Below are 16,258 nucleotides of genomic sequence, written 5' to 3'. Positions count from 1 at the left end.
GTAGAATTTTAAGCTTGGGGTGGCCATGTGGTGGCCAAGGTTGCCTCAGGGAGTCCACAAAATAAAACTGGACCCATGTTATCAACGATCAATATTCATTTTTATCCATCCATTTTGTGATCCACTTTATATTCACATGGGGCAGAGCCTATAACAGTCATCTTCAGGCAGTAGGCGGGGCGGGGGTACACAGACGAACAACCATCCGCGCTCACGCTCACACCTAGGGACAACCTAGAGTGATCAATTAACCTACTGCACATGTTTTTGGAATGGGGGAAGAAACCAGAGTATGCAGAGAAAACCCATGCAGGTATCGGGAAAACTCCTCTAACCCACGACCTCTGCACTGTGAGGTCGATGCGCTAACCACTGGGCCACCGGGCCAAACCCCTTCATTCGTGAAAAATAAAACTACGATTTTTTGTTGTTGTTGTTTTTACAAATTCAAGACATAAAATTTCATTTCTTAAAAAGTGAAAACAAGTCAATACAATTAATACATATATATATATATATATATATATATATATATATATATAAGTATATATATATATATATAGATAGATAGATAGATAGATAGATATATAAGTATATATATATGTATATAAATATCAATATATAAGTTTTTTAATTGTGCACATGAACCACTGCAAGGCGTTGGCCAAGCAGACGTGTCATAACTCATTGACTAATTGCCTTACTACACATGGCAAAAAACGCCTTACTAGACATGGTTGTTTTTATCCAGCGGAAAAAATGCCTTACTATACATGGTCGTTTTTATCCAGCGAAAAAATGCCTTACTATACATGGTCGTTTTTTTTTTCGGTAAAAAATGCCTTACTATACATGGTCGTTTTTTTCGGCAAAAAAACGCCTTACTCTACATGGCCGTTTTTTTGGGGCTAAAAACGCCTTACTATACATGGTCGTTTTTTTCAGCAAAAAAACTCCTTACTATACATGGTCGTTTTTTGGGGGCTAAAAACACCTTACTCTACATGGTCGTTTTTTTCCGGCTAAAAACGCTTTACTATACATGGTCGTTTTTTTCGGCAAAAAAACGCCTTACTCTACATGGCCGTTTTTTTTCGGCTAAAAACGCCTTACTATACATGGTCGTTTTTTTCGGCAAAAAAACGCCTTACTCTGCATGGCTGTTTTTTTGGGGCTAAAAACGCCTTACTATACATGATCGTTTTTTTCAGCAAAAAAACTCCTTACTCTACATGGTCATTTTTTTCCGGCTAAAAACGCCTTACTATACATGGTTGTTTTTTTCGGCAAAAAATGCTTTACTATACATAGTCGTTTTTTTTTCAGCAAAAAACGCCTTACTATACATGGTCGTTTTTTTCCAACAAAAAACACCTTACGCTACATGGTTGTTTTTTTTTGGCAAAAAACGCCTTACTATACATGGTCGTTTTTTTCCAACAAAAAACACCTTACTATACATGGTTGTTTTTTTCGGCTAAAAACGCCTTACTATATATGGTCATCTTTTTCAGCAAAAAAATGCCTTACTATACATGGTCGTTTTTTCCCGGCTAAAAATGCCTTACTATACATGGCCTTTTGTTTTCAGCAAAAAAACGCCTTACTATACATGGCCGTTTTTTTGGGCTAAAAACACCTTACTATACATGGTCGTTTTTTGGGGGCCAAAAACACCTTACTCTACATGGTCGTTTTTTTTCCCTCTAAAACCGCCTTACTATACATGGTCGTTTTTTTCGGCAAAAAATACCTTACTATACATGGTTGGTTTTTTTCAGCAAAAAAACGCCTCACTATACATGGCCGTTTTTTGGGGCTAAAAACACCTTACTCTACATGGTCCTTTTTTTTGGCAAAAAATGCTTTACTATACATGGTCGGTTTTTTTTCGGCAAAAAACGGCTTACTATAATATGGTCGTTTTTTGGGGGCTAAAAACACCTTACTCTTCAGCAAAAAAACACCTTACTCTTCATGGTCGGTTTTTTCGGCTAAAAACGCCTTACTATACATGGTCGTTTTTGTTCGGCAAAAAACACCTTACTCTACATGGTCGTTTTTTTTCAGCAAAAAAACACCTTACTCTTCATGGTCGTTTTTTTCGGCTAAAAACGCCTTACTATACATGGTCGTTTTTGTTCGGCAAAAAACGCCTTACTATACATGGTTGTTTTTTTGGCAAAAAATGCTTTACTATACATGGTCGTTTTTTTTAAAGCAAAAAACGCCTTACTATACATGGTTGTTTTTATCCAGCAAAAAAATGCCTTACTATAAATGGTCGTTTTTTTGGGGCTAAAAACTCCTTACTCTACATGGTCGTTTTTTTCAACAAAAAATGCCTTACTGCACATGGTTGTTTTTTTTTCAGCAAAAAAACGCCTTACTATACATGGCTGTTTTTATCCAGCGAAAAAATGCGAAAAAAAACAAGAACATTTGGAAAATGTTGAAATTTAATGAACGTAACTTTTACAAAACATTTCATGAAGCACCTGACATTTCCTTCACCAAATGTGCAATTTACTTGTATCATTCACATATATGCATTGCAACTGATCCCATTGATTGTACAAACTTTAACAAGTAATTGGTATTGAAAAATATAGTAATGCACTTTATGATTCAACAAGATTTATAAAGAAAGTAAGTTTTAATCCATTTACACGTGCATATAAAATCTAAATGTATGGTTGTTCGTCTATGTGTGCCCTGCGATTGGCTGGCAACCGATTCAGGGTGTCCCCCGCCTACTGCCCGGAGACGGCTGGGATGGGCTCCAGCACCCCCCGCGACCCTAGTGAGGATCAAGCGGTACGGAAGATGAATGAATGAATGAATGAATGTAATCCCTGCCTACACTTTACAAACCTGATTGAATCTTGCACGCGTGTGTGTGTGTGTGTGTGTGTGTGTGTGTGTGTGTGTATGTGTATGTGTACAAGGCTGTGTGTTGAAAAAATAAATCTGAAACTGCATTTAAGTGTGGCTCAATACTGGCTGGCCATATACGGGCCGGAATTGTAAAATGATTTCTGGCCCTCATCTAGTTTGCCAGAGTCAAGCCAGTGCCTCCTTTGCCACTCCTGGGCCGTGTTCGGCCCACATGCATTATGCCAGTGCCGACTCAAGGCCAGCTGTGCCAGCTTCATGCCGAATCCGGGCCAGATGCCTTTGCTGACTGGGTAGTGCACATATAAATGAATAGATAAATCAGTACGTACACAATCGTGCAGACTTTAAAATGTTTTCTTTATTCATTTATTATACAAACTACCGTTTCTGCCTTGCATCAGTAAGCTGTTGCCATGGTGGTTTAGATGAAGTAGGATTGATAATTATTACAGCACGGCAGCGTTTGAATTATTAAACGCTCGGGGGTTGAAAATAAGCTGAATAAGAAAATGAAAATAAATTAGAGCTCATTGCATCCCCCCCCCCCCCGCGACAGTTTTATTAGGTGTTTTTATCACTCACATCAGTACAAATCCAGCCTGTCCTTGAGAGTTTTTCAAGGAATCGTCAAGAGCATTCATAAATATCAAAAGAGTTTACATTCATGAATAGTTCAACACAACAAATCGAAAGAAGAAAAAACTGCAGCTGTATGTTTTTAGCTTTACCAACTGACTGACTAGGCATAAATCGTCTTAATTACTGTATCTTATCCTGGAAGGGCATCTGACTCAAAATTCAGGATTGTTTCTTCATTAAATGAAACTCATGTGTTCATTAAACATGTACAATAGCAAAAGTTTCTAAAAGAAAAGGTCATATACATCTCCCCCAAAATCAAAATAGAAATCTCAGAATTAAAGTGACATTTTATATGTACAAATTATGTACAGTTGTAATCATTTGAAGTGACATTCCAAAAAAGTCTTTATTTTGACACCAAACAAGGCTATGTGATTAGACACACAAGTGACAACTCAATAAGACATCAGCAGCTATGACACAGGCAATAAATTAAGACAAAATACATCTCCTTCAGAACATCATGTGCACCTATAATACCAACGTGACCAGAATAGAAATTGACACGTACGTGAATGCACCATTGAATTTCATTCAGTGCAAAAAACATATGAAAGGCACCGGCAGGTCTTAAAATCTATAAGTGAGCAAGCCAGGGAAATCTAGAACTGAGATTCAGCATAATCTTCGGTAGCAGGCGTGTTCTGCTTCATGTGGCTGTAGTCTAACTCACTCTCAGAGTCCTGGACAACGAGAAGACATGGCAGAGTGAGCTTACAAGAAGAAGCCATCAAAAAAAAAAAAACAACAACAACATCACGACGAGTATGAAAAATACACTGTGAAACAGATCTGATACACATGCCCCATTTAATTATTTAGAAGCAGGACTTTTACACAAATCTGTGGTGGAAGGTCTTTGTATGTCCCACTGATCCTCTGAGCCAAGTTGTCTGGGGCTTTATGCCCCTGGTAGGGTCACCCGTGGCAAAAAGATCCGAGGTGAGGGACCAGACAAAGCAAAGCTCATCGACTCTGATGATGAACGAAACTATTGGCTGGTGTTTTCCCTTGCCCGGACGTGGGTCACAGGGTCCCCCCTTCTGGAGCCAGGCACACATGGGGCCCAAGAGGCGATGTGGGCCCAGCTTCCCATGGGCTCACCAAGAATGGGAGGGGCCAAAGGGGTCGGGTACAAAGTGAACTGTGCGGAATGATCCTCGGCTGCAGAAGCTAGCTCGAGGTACATGGAATGTCACCCCTCTGGCAAGAAAGGAGCCCGAGCTCGTGTGTGAGGCAGAGAAGTTCCGACGTGACACAGTCGGGCCTCCACACACAGCCTGGGCTCTGGTACCTGTTCTCTCGAGAAGGGTTGGACACTCTCTCACTCTGGAGTTGCCCACGGTGAGAAGCGCAGAGCGTAGACAGGGATGGCAATGGCTAGTGATGAAAAAAGCGGAAAGGGGCGTGGCCTGGACGGGCCGACCAATCACAACAAGTAAGAGATCATTCACGTCCAATCGCAGGGCTGTTTACAATCGGAAGATGGAAAGACTGATCGGGAGAGCTTGTGAAAACTCGGTGATCAGGTACCTGTCCCCCCCCGAAAATTTTCTCATGCGCGGAAAATTGCCATCCCAGATAGAACAGGTGTGGGCATACTCATTGTCCCTCAGCTCAGTGCCTGTACATTGGGGTTCACATCAGTGGACGAGAGGGTGGTCTCCCTGCGCCTTCCTGTACTTTGTGTCTATGCACCAAACACCAGCTCCACCCTTTTTGGAGTCTTCGGAAGGTGTGCTGTAGAGCGCTACGTCTTGGGACTACCTCGTTCTGCAGGGGGACTTCAATGCTCACGTGGGCAATAACAGTTAGACCTGGGAGGGTGTGATTGTGAAGAACCCCCCCCCACACTAGAACTTGAGTGGTGTTTTGTTATTGAACTTCTGCGCTCATCACGGATTGTCCATAATAAATACGATGGTCAAATATATCATTTGCGGAATTGGCACCAGGACACAAAGTTTGATGATTGACTTTGAATTTGTATTTGCGGCCACTGTTTTGGACACTCGGGTGAACAGAGGGGCGGAGCCATGAAAGTCAAGCCGCTTCCCCTCTGTGTCGAGAGGAGCCAGATGAGGCGACTCGGGCATCGAATTAGGATGTCTCCCCAGTGAGATGTTCCCGCCATGTGCCACCGGCAGGAAGTCCCAGGGATGACCCAGGACGCACTGGAGAGACTACGTCTCATGGCTGGTAATGACTTAGGATCCCCCAGGATGAGCTGCAAGAAGTGGCTGGGGAGTGGGAAGTCTGGGCTTCCTTGCTAAAGCTGTTGCCACCGTGACCTGATGCCGGTTAAGCGGTAGAAAATGGATGGAAGACTATGTACTGTACTGTACCGTCAGAGCAAGGTCACAGCATGTGGCCGCCTTGAATGGGTTCCCCGCTCGGTAGTTGTCGTACTCTTCTCTGATGAACATAGAAGAGACAATAGTTAGTCAACAGGACAATGTAAAGGCAAAATAAAAGCACACTTCTGTCAACAAATGTTCGGAACAAGACAATAATGAGGTTTGTTGTCAAATACTGTAATATTGCTTATACCTCTAGAACAGACGAGTTAGCCGAATAAAATCCATTGCTTTTGCAAAAATGAGCAATTCAGAGGTAAATCTATAGCAACCAGAGGCTGAATAAAGCCCAAGGGACCCACTTCAGTGATTGGTCGTACAAATCTACTCACCCCTCTGCGACCTCTATGGGTGACCTGTAGCCCTTGGATTGGCTGCGCTCTCTCGCTGAGAAGAGCATCTGACCAATCAGAACAAGGGTAATGATGGTGGAAGGGATGAGGACGAAAAAGAGGAGGACCGCAACATCCGAGAAGCGAATACTGGGTACTGCGAAGGAGAAAACGAATTTGAGCTACTGATATAAATATCTACAACCTATTCAAGAGTAAATACCCACTTGGCACATCCACACGTTGATGTGCATCTATGCACAACTTGGATTCAATTAATAATGTACTGTTATATTCCACATACAAATATATGAATTGTTGATGGGTCAGCTGCACTAAATACATGCTAGAAAATATCACCCTGCTGGACTGGAAAGTCCATTCTAGCCATTTCAAGTAAGAACAGATAGCATTCAAATACTGTACATTCCTGCAAATCCACTCACGTTCATGCTGTTAATTAAAAGACACATTTGCGAGGCAATTAATACCTCCATCAGCAGGCGCAAATTAATCTCTGCTTGCTAATAATTTGAATAAGGGATGTGAAGCAGCTTACTCTTGGGCATGACCGTCAGTACTGTGTGTGAGTTTGGATTGCCGTGGACATCTGGAGGGTTTCTGACGGAGCATATGTAGGTTCCATTATCATTCAGCGTTGAATTGATCAACACGATGGAGGCTTCCCCCTTTGCCGGGCTTCCTCGCCACTGAATACGCCCACGGAACTGGCCCTCCAGAGCAGGAAAGGCACGAGAAGAGAAGTGGAAGAACTGAAGAAATCAGAAAAGGAGGCAACAATTATTATGATTCCGTACAGAGTTGAGGGGTGTGGTCAAGAGCAGTAAATATTGGCCAAGGGACATCTTGTAATTCTGTCACAAAAGAAAAGCAGAATCATTCTGACGGCACAGTGGTAAGTAATAACAGAAGAGTCTCTCTGCCATTGCCATAGCAACTCAATTACTTTAGAGGTTCATACAATAGAATGGACGCCTCTCATGACACATTCGTATTAGCATCAGCAACACAATCGTACAATGTTTATTTCAACCCAAGGGACCTATTTTCGTGCCCAGTGCAAGTCCGGCGCAAAGTGCAACCTAACCATGCGCATGGTGGGAGTTTTCTTCCTTTTGGTATTTTCTTAAATTGGTAGAAAGGGGTGTTTGCGCCGATGTGGGAGTGAACACAGACAACTGACTTCTAAGGATGTAACGATGTCCATGAACATGTCTGAGAGAGCTCACAAGCCACTACTGTTGTCTAATTTCGTATACTTTTCTATTTGTTAGTCCCATTTGATGTATCTTAGTCTTTTATTTTATTTTATGAATGCTGTACATTTTCTATGTTCAGTAGTGAATAAAGACTTCATAAAAATAATTTTGTGTTCAGTCAAATCTGTCATAGGCCTGCCCACACAGCTTTCGGATTGCAGTCCAACTCAAAACACAGGTGAAATGCGCCCTCTCATGGCCAGGTGTTATCACTGTGACACACACTGTTGCCTTTTCCGCTCGTGCACTCCCTGACGGCCGTTGGAAAAATTCAACATTAAATAAGCTGCAGGGTTGAAAGCATGTGACAAAAGGAGCGCTTTATAATCCGGGAATGACGGTTATTCAAATTGAACTGTACTAATAACTCTTCTACCACGTCTGCCTGCGAACAAAATCATGTTCTCGCCATTGATTTGTATTCACCGCAGTGTATTCTTTTTCAACAAGAGCACTCAGACCTCCGCCACGCTAGATAAACATATGTCACCCCAGGAAATCAATGGACAAATGGTGAAGATCGAATAGCTAAAAGGAGATCAAGTTTCATGGAGATCCAGAATTTCTTGGTATGAATCCCTCTGAGAGGAATACGGAGATAAGTGTCTGAAAATCTTAAATGGGAAGTTCTTACCAAATGGTCAATGTGACTCAGATTTGTCTGAAACTTGGTTTGCCACAACAGCTTTTGATAGTGCATTATCATAAGCTCTTTATTTTTAAGAAAAATCTCTGTATGCAAAAAAAAAAGACGAAAAGCAAGCATACGCAGCATACAATTGATTTTTTTGTACGCTTACTTGGAAGAACAGCAAAATCAAAACTGACGTTTCAAAAACAGAAGACAAGATACAGTATGGCAGACAAACCAACCAATGAGCATATGTGACTGACAATTTTGGTTCAGTGATAATCAGAAAGATTTGAACAGAACTCCGAATGAATGTTATCATTTAAATCAAAAGAAAAGTGCTTGGTAGCAGGTGGGGAAACAGATGGTGGTGGGACAAGCTGAGTGAAGAGACCGATGTTCACAAACAAGGAAGCATATCTGATTGCACAAAAAAAACCCACAAAAAACTAAACAGAATCATTGGCGAATCACTTGTCATACCGACAAAACGAAAAAAAAGTGAACACGATCGAAGTTGAAATAGAACTTATAGCAAGATAGCGATCTGCTGTCTCTGTATTTCAAAATGTCAATAACATTGTCAGGCTCTTATACAGTATGTGGTTAGAGAATGCCACAATCGCCGCTGCTCGCTTTATTCCCATGAGCGGTAACAGAATGCATTCATTCAAGAGCTGCTATAAGCCACAACTCACGCCTAGTTACGCCACACACACACACACTCGTAACAAAGCAACAGAAACAAACGTAAACAAAGAACAAGATCTACTTCGGTGCAAAAGATTGATATGAACGCAGCAAAACAGGTCGGGAAGCGCACGGCTTTGCCATCGTTAGAATATGTTGGTCGATAATGGAAGAAGCAGAATTAGAGATTACCACATGCGAAAATAAATAAATAAATAAATTGCTGTGTTTAGTTGTCACGTGAAGCTTCATTGAAAATTGGGAGTTTGTAAAAAAAAAAGGAATCAATTGTATTGATTTCCACAATGATTCGGAGGGTTCAATGCACATTGTCTCTGAATTTCGACACTATTGGACATCGATTACGTTGACCTGTGTATTTAAATGCAAAGGATAGAAACCAAACGGTGGCCAAATGACAATTCATGTATGACAAAGATCAATTGGCAATCAAGTAAGAGCAAGTTGGTAAAAGTCTTTAGAATGCGGAAAGGTTATTGCTCTATTTCGCAATGAGCTTCCACTGTTATGTAATTGAGCATTCAGCCCGTCTTTTGAACATCTTTCAAATTAATTCTCATTGGGACCGAGTTAATACTGCACGCCAGTGAAGCAGTGCGGCAACTGCGATTGCTTTGGCTGGATAATTATATTTATGACGACGCTTTTCGCGTGTCTTTTCATAGCCGGGCTCGCTGTGATATACGACCAGGGACACTCAGATATATTAACCTGCCAAAACAGCTCATGGTATCGGGTGGAGAGTAAATACCGGCTGGAAAATAGAAACGGCAAACATTCAGACCTGCTGCCATCCACGGACAATATCAGGCTGCAACGCATTATGTATCTATCATGAATAAAACAAAATAGGACTGGCTGTCGCACCCTTTTGTGGTAGCTTTAGAGTTTTTCCAGGTTATGACATGTTGAGACACCTACGTGGGCAGGCAAACATATCAATACCCAGTCTGTTTCTTGTCATCTTTCTACGCCCTTTGAGGCCAGAGAACTTTGTCTCTTAATGACTAAACCAACAGCGTGCCGCATTAGAATGAGCCACAAAACATTAGCTTGCACTTCACTTGGAGTGCTCCGATAGGAAATGATGGGATATAGGGTTGCAACGACCACAGCACGTCTTCCAGTGGTCCAAATGCAATTATACAGAACCACCTTTGATGGCTCTCTTCAGGCCCAAATGGAAGTTCTTAAGTTGTGCGGTGTTTTTTTTTTCTTTTTTTTTTTTTAGTTGACTGGTCAATGAGGCTCAACCCTGATTGAGCACTATTAGAAGATTGAGTGCTGTTATGGCTTGGAATAGAAGCATGGATGGCATTTGCGATGACCACAACACCACCATGGAGGAAAGGAATTTAGGAAGCTGTTCGCATCGAGTTACCGGGGGCGTGGGGGGCCTCTGAAATAGGAATCAGAGTATAAGACTGATGCAGATGATGCACACCCGATGATCAAAATCGATGCGTATGGTAAACGACAAAGGATTCACAGTAAAAAAATTACATTTAATTTAAAAAAAATTTAAACCATACAATGCTTTCAGTGCCTGTGATTTTTTTTTTCTTTGCGCAATATTGTAGTATTAGTGATGATAGTGAGATTACTACCACAGCAGTGATACTGATCTATTACTTCTGGTAGCATTATTAATTTATTCACTCATTATATATTATATTATTGTATTCAACAGTACAATACACTGAATGGCAGATGATGCATTCAGGTAAGCTTAGGCACAAGGTTGATCTCCTTTATGGCTCAGAGTTGACTCGCAAATCAAAATAGTATCGATTCCTCAGGAAAGTGGTCTAATTTGTTGTAAATAGTTCATTCGGATAATGTTGATTTAACTGGGATCCCGGTGTTTGGATCGTTGTAATAGATATATTTTTTTCTAGTGCTAGGTACCAGTTACCCCTGCCTGGTTGACATAAATATTCCTTGGCTGGTGAAAATGAGGGGATCAGGAATATCTGCTTCCCTGAATTCACATAACTTTGGTGCAAATTGGCTTTTGGTGGCGGGAACTTGTTTGGTTGATACAGTATTTACTTTAAGTCCTGTGTCAATCTTAGCACAGCAAAATACACAGATGTCAAGTTTTTGTTTGACTTGCCGTTGCACCAACTGGCACCAGTTTCAGAGTGAAGGTCAGTGACCAAAATTTAAAAAACAGAAAAACCGACAAAATTGACTCACGTCAATAATACTTTCAATAGAATGCATAAATCAGGCAAGTGAAAACCGAACGGTAAGGGAAAATGCTATCATGTGCAAACGTCAAGTTTGGGAAGTGTTATGTGTAAAAAAAAAAAAAAAAACTGGACGTGCGAACCAGTCTTGTTTTTTATATTTTGTATTGTTAATTGTCAGATCCTGGAAATGTCTTCTTCTTTGTCATTATTTGTTTAGGCAGCAACCAATAATTTAAACACATGCAAATGACACTCACAGGACAACATGACAGAACAGCAACAGCTTGTTCAAGGTCACACGCAGTATCTCTAAGTGTTAAAATGTACTTTGGTTATCGATATAAATGTGATACATTGCGATTAATGACCTACAATGGCTGTCACTAGATACACTTCATCAAGATCTAGCCAACCTTACTTGAAATATATATTCTTGTATGATTTTAGTTTTGTTTTTAGTACGGCACACAAGATCTTCACTCACTGTCTGTGGCGGCCCTCCCGTCTGCGGTCTATAGGACCAATCGATTGTCATCTTACTCGTGGGTCGACTGGTGGAAGTGAAAGTGCAGGACAATGTCACAGTGTCTCCTGCGGATGCCTGGAGCTCTGCTGGAGAACTCACGGTGATGGAGGAGACAAGTGAAGGAGCTGCCAAAGAAAGAGCACAAAAGTGACACAAAGGAAAGGAAGCGATTGTGTAGATCAACAGATGTAATTGACCCAGGTTTGGAAATCCCATTTTTTGCTATGAAGGATCACGTAATCTGTTTTAATTTTTATACAGAGCTTTCAATGCAACATTGAACTGGATCACCGTGATCCAGGTAAATTGTTTTCAAGATTACAGGTCCTCTAAATGGGACAACACATCACAAGTTGGCCTAGCAGGAATGTAAAGAATAAAAAGGTAGAAGAGACAAAATAGGGTCAATACAAGTAACATCCACTTCAATGTATGATTTATTTTACGAACACTCATCTGAGGCACAACAAATAACAAGTATTCGTAAACAAATACAAAGTACTTGTGGATATTTTGCTACGTTTAAAAAAAAGAAGCTGAATGTCCAATAATACGAAAAAAAACAAGACAGCTACTTTGCCCTGTGGCAAAAGCGGGATATGGCAATAGAAAAATAGCATTAGAAAAGTACGGAAATACATCGACGAATTGACAACATCTTTCCAAGAATTTCAGTTTTCGGGAAATTGTGTTAGCACCGTTGTTGCGTCAGTGAAATAACTTGGATACTCGTGGGTGAAACGCGTGTGAATAAACGTGAACGCCGAACTATGGTCCGTTTACTCACCGAGAAAAAAAAGCAAATGGAACGACAGTACGTCTTTGAGTGGGCCATTCCTGTGGCCCTGTAGAAGCATTTTAGGAGTTCAGAAAATATCCACTTGCGGTAGATACAAAATGTAAAAAAAACAAAAAAACAAAAATAACCCGAAGGACTGCATCAAAGCTTTTGAAAAATGCCTTCCATTGTCTCGTTCGGCGTGACTCAAGGCTCCGTTGCGCAGCGAAGTGAACGACTTGACAAACAGGTGGATCAGGAAGTGCGGCTTGATAGATTATCTCCGAGAGTAAAATAGTTGTGATGATAACGCACGGTCACGGTAGAAGAATATTAATCTTTACTCGTCAATATGCGCGAACTAGTATAACACACTCATGTCTGATATCAGGGTTGTGGAATAAATGCTCAAATGGCTTGCCTTACCTTATTGTTGATCGACCTCAATGTCACTCAGGAGACCAGTAAAAGCATATATGTAAGCTTATGTTATATTATTAACTATCATTTTATGTTTGCGCATCATATTATTTCATTTTAAACATACCTAAATTATATTCTGTTGTTTAATAATTGTAAATTTAATTATATGTATTTTTTATGTTGATTGGTTCTGATTGGCTGTTAAAGTAAGAGAAGCAGGAAGTGATTTTAGTTACCGTGGTTGTGTTCTCAGACGTGCTGCGGTGCAGATGTTTTTTTCCTCCTCCTTTTATTAAACTCCACTGAAGGATTCCATCCCTCCATCTGTCATTCGTACAGAAGAGCCATCCACTGAAAAACAACGAACCCCTCAACTTACATATATATATAAATATATGCATTTTTTCAAAGAATTGTGCTAACAAAAGTGGAATAAGAAAGACTAGTGTTAGTAGCAATTTTTTTTTTGTGACTAACAGTCTTTTGCTCTGATGTCTGTCTGTCTGTTCGACTGCAAACATCAATTTTACAAATGGCTACACTAGAGGCCACTGTTGCAAAAAAAAGAAAAAGGATTGAACAGCTCGTCAAAGAAGACAGTCACCATATATTCTACTGGACTTCAATTCAAAATATATGATTCAATAGCGGAGAGAAGAAGCACAATCACCTCAGTTGAAGTTTGAGTCTGGACGGTGACTTTCCTCTGTTCAGTTTACATCGAAAAACAGCCTTTGGTACTCAGGAGGTTGTTGCCCATTGTAGAGGTTTTGCAAAACCTGGAACTTGCTGCTGCAAGGCCGTCCTCCTCTTCTCAAATTTGTGTTGTGGTGATCAATGGACTTTTGAGTGGCAAATTGCAGAGACCCACACATGCCACCCTCGCAGCCAGTTCTCAAACACTGCTGATCCAATAGATTGATTAGAGCATACTCACACTCACACTCACCCAAGGAAAAGCATCATTGACACGTTCAAATGTGAATGCGGAATGTTTCTTCAGACTGCGACACGTTTTTGTTTTCCCTTCACAAACCTTTCTCGTTTGGCTTAGTGCTTCCTTCACGTGCGCAGTTCTAGAACTTCCCGATAAATTTTGCAATTTAGAGGCATAGTGACAGTCCTACCACTGTCAGTGTTCCATAAGCCTCATCACAACATTGTCACTCTCCTATCGCACGACTGGGGCCTGTTCCTAAGTGAGACCTGGCATCGCACACGTACTTAGTGTCCAAGTCGCCTGAAATACAAAACTCTATTCCAAACTATTCCAATTTAGCTGCAGGAGAAAAAAAAATGTTGGAAATAACTACATTGGTAATATCGCAACTGGATGACTTATGCAACCAATTCATAGACCAGATTATTTTTTTTTCACGTTTTTGATTTGTTATGATAAGTCTACTTACTCTCTTTGTGAACAAAAGTATAATTATAGAAATGTGTGCATATTTATACAAATTGCCCATTAGTGGTTTCAGAGTCTTTAATTATCATCTATGATCCCGCTGAGGCCCGATTTGTTCCCTTATCTCCGATGCCAGCCAAACACTGAATGCCCCTCTGGGACAAGCTTGTTATTTCCTCTCCTGTCTTTACTGCTGTAATTGTCTCTAATTGGTAGATGTATGTGTTTTTACTTTATCTTTCTCTGTTTGTGGAGGTTTCTTTTGAAGTCTAAATATGTCTCGAGTTTGGCGCGGGTCATTCTTCAGCCACTCCGCTGGTTGTCTTCTGACACTACATTGTTACATTTCATGACACGTCAAAGGAAGGTACACTCTGATAGTTCAAATAAAGTAGCCGCGTATGTGCAGTTGATAGTAGCACAAGTGCTGCGGAAGACTGAAAGTGGAATTATCTGGTTGTGTAGTGATTCACATCGCCCAATGGGCCCGTACACAATCGCCCCGCGACTTGCTGACAATCGCTCTCGGGTGTAATCCTCTTGATGGATGGATGTTAAGTGGAATTTCTCTGCAGGAGGATGTCCATCCATCCATCCATCATCTACCGCTTATCCGGGGCCGGGTCGCGGGGGCAACAGCTTCAGCAGGGAAGCCCAGACTTCCCTCTCCCTAGCTACTTCTTCCAGCTCTCCCCGGGGGATCCCGAGTCGTTCCCAGGCAAGCTGGGTGACATAGTCGCTCCAGCGTGTCCTGGGTCTTCCTCGGGGTCTCCTCCCGGTGGGACATGACCGGAACACCTCACCGGGGAGGCGCTCAGGAGGCATCCGAATCAGATGCCCAAGCCACCTCATCTGGCTCCTCTCGATGTGGAGGAGAAGCGGCTCGACTCTGAGCCCCTCCCGGATGACTGAGCTTCTCACCTTATCTCTAAGGGAGAGCCCGGACACCCTGCGGAGAAAACTCATTTCGGCCGCTTGTATCCGGGATCTCGTTCTTTCGGTCACGACCCATAGCTCGTGACCATAGATGAGGGTTGGAACGTAGATCGACCGGTAAATTGAGAGCTTCGCCCTTTGGCTCAGCTCCTTCTTCACCACGACAGACCGATACAACGTCTGCATCACAGCAGACGCTGCACCGATCCGCCTGTCGATCTCCCGCTCCCTCCTACCCCCACTCGTGACCCCAAGATACTTGAACTCCTCCACTTGGGGTAAGATCTCCTCCCCGACCCGTGCTTTGTCTAGGAGGATGTCTAGTTTGATATAAAGACATCGTCTGGGACTCTTGTGTGGCAAAGCTCAGCATTTTATATCCAGTGTAAGAGAATAAAATATTATATAACAGTCGCTGCACTGATTAGAGACATATTGCTTTCTCTTTTGAAAGAGTGACTACTTGTGCCATCCACATGTTTTGCGTCACCTGTATTATGTCCTCGGATGTGCATGACTTTTTTTTTTTAGACTCGGATAACGAATCGCGATGCCTCTTTCACAAGCAGCACCACATTGTGCTGCGATGTATTTGTGTGCGTGAGCACAGGAGGCTCTCTTGTTTGTGTACTGTAGCAGCGCGGTGTCCGTTTCTGTTAAAAGCTCCCTCTGTCGCAAAAACAAAAGTCTTTCGTCTGCCGTCAAACTGTGGGAGACTACTTTAGTTGTTCAGAAGGGAGCAGGCAACAAAAAAAGGAGGGGGGGGGGCAAATTGTTGGGCACAGACGGTTGAAATGAAAACCTTTCTTCTGTCTTTTCAATTCTTTCTTTGGACTCTTGATACTGATACAGGACTAGTTGGTGAGTGACCTGTACTCTGTGAAACAAAATCGAAATGGTTCTCACAAACAAGTTGGGAATTACGCAACAGTTGGTAGGAATCCTATGACACTGGGAGGGGGCTCGGGGGGGGGGGGGCTTTTAAATGAACTGAATTACATGTACATCGGATCCACATTAATAAAATTAGATAAACCTTTCCTCTTTTTCTAAAAAAAAAAGTATTATTTGAACACATTGTAATCATGTGAAAAAACATTTTAAAAGTTTTTACAGTGTACACATTGAAGGGAGGGAGTCT

General features: G+C 41.6%; 1 protein-coding gene and 1 long non-coding RNA gene across 2 annotated transcripts; one reads left to right on the top strand and one right to left on the bottom strand.

Annotated features, from left to right (window-relative positions):
* The first annotated feature begins 2,472 nt into the window (after positions 1–2,472).
* LOC127608669 (uncharacterized) lies at positions 2,473–3,193 on the top strand. Its single transcript, XR_007964303.1, has 2 exons — positions 2,473–2,649; positions 3,064–3,193. It is a non-coding gene; the product is annotated as an uncharacterized LOC127608669 (long non-coding RNA).
* A 255-nt stretch (positions 3,194–3,448) lies between these two features.
* Positions 3,449–12,576, bottom strand: mpzl3 (myelin protein zero-like 3). The gene is made up of 6 exons (XM_052077872.1): positions 12,360–12,576; positions 11,531–11,697; positions 6,789–7,002; positions 6,230–6,386; positions 5,886–5,955; positions 3,449–4,223 (listed from the first exon to the last, which is right to left on the bottom strand). Exons 1-6 carry the CDS (start codon positions 12,427–12,429, stop codon positions 4,143–4,145), a joined length of 759 nt encoding a protein of 252 aa, XP_051933832.1. The 5' UTR covers positions 12,430–12,576; the 3' UTR covers positions 3,449–4,142.
* Positions 12,577–16,258: the final 3,682 nt, after the last annotated feature.

The sequence above is a fragment of the Hippocampus zosterae genome, chromosome 10, assembly GCF_025434085.1.
Source record: "Hippocampus zosterae strain Florida chromosome 10, ASM2543408v3, whole genome shotgun sequence".
NCBI lineage: Eukaryota > Metazoa > Chordata > Actinopteri > Syngnathiformes > Syngnathidae > Hippocampus > Hippocampus zosterae.
This window is presented reverse-complemented; position numbering and strand designations above follow the sequence as displayed.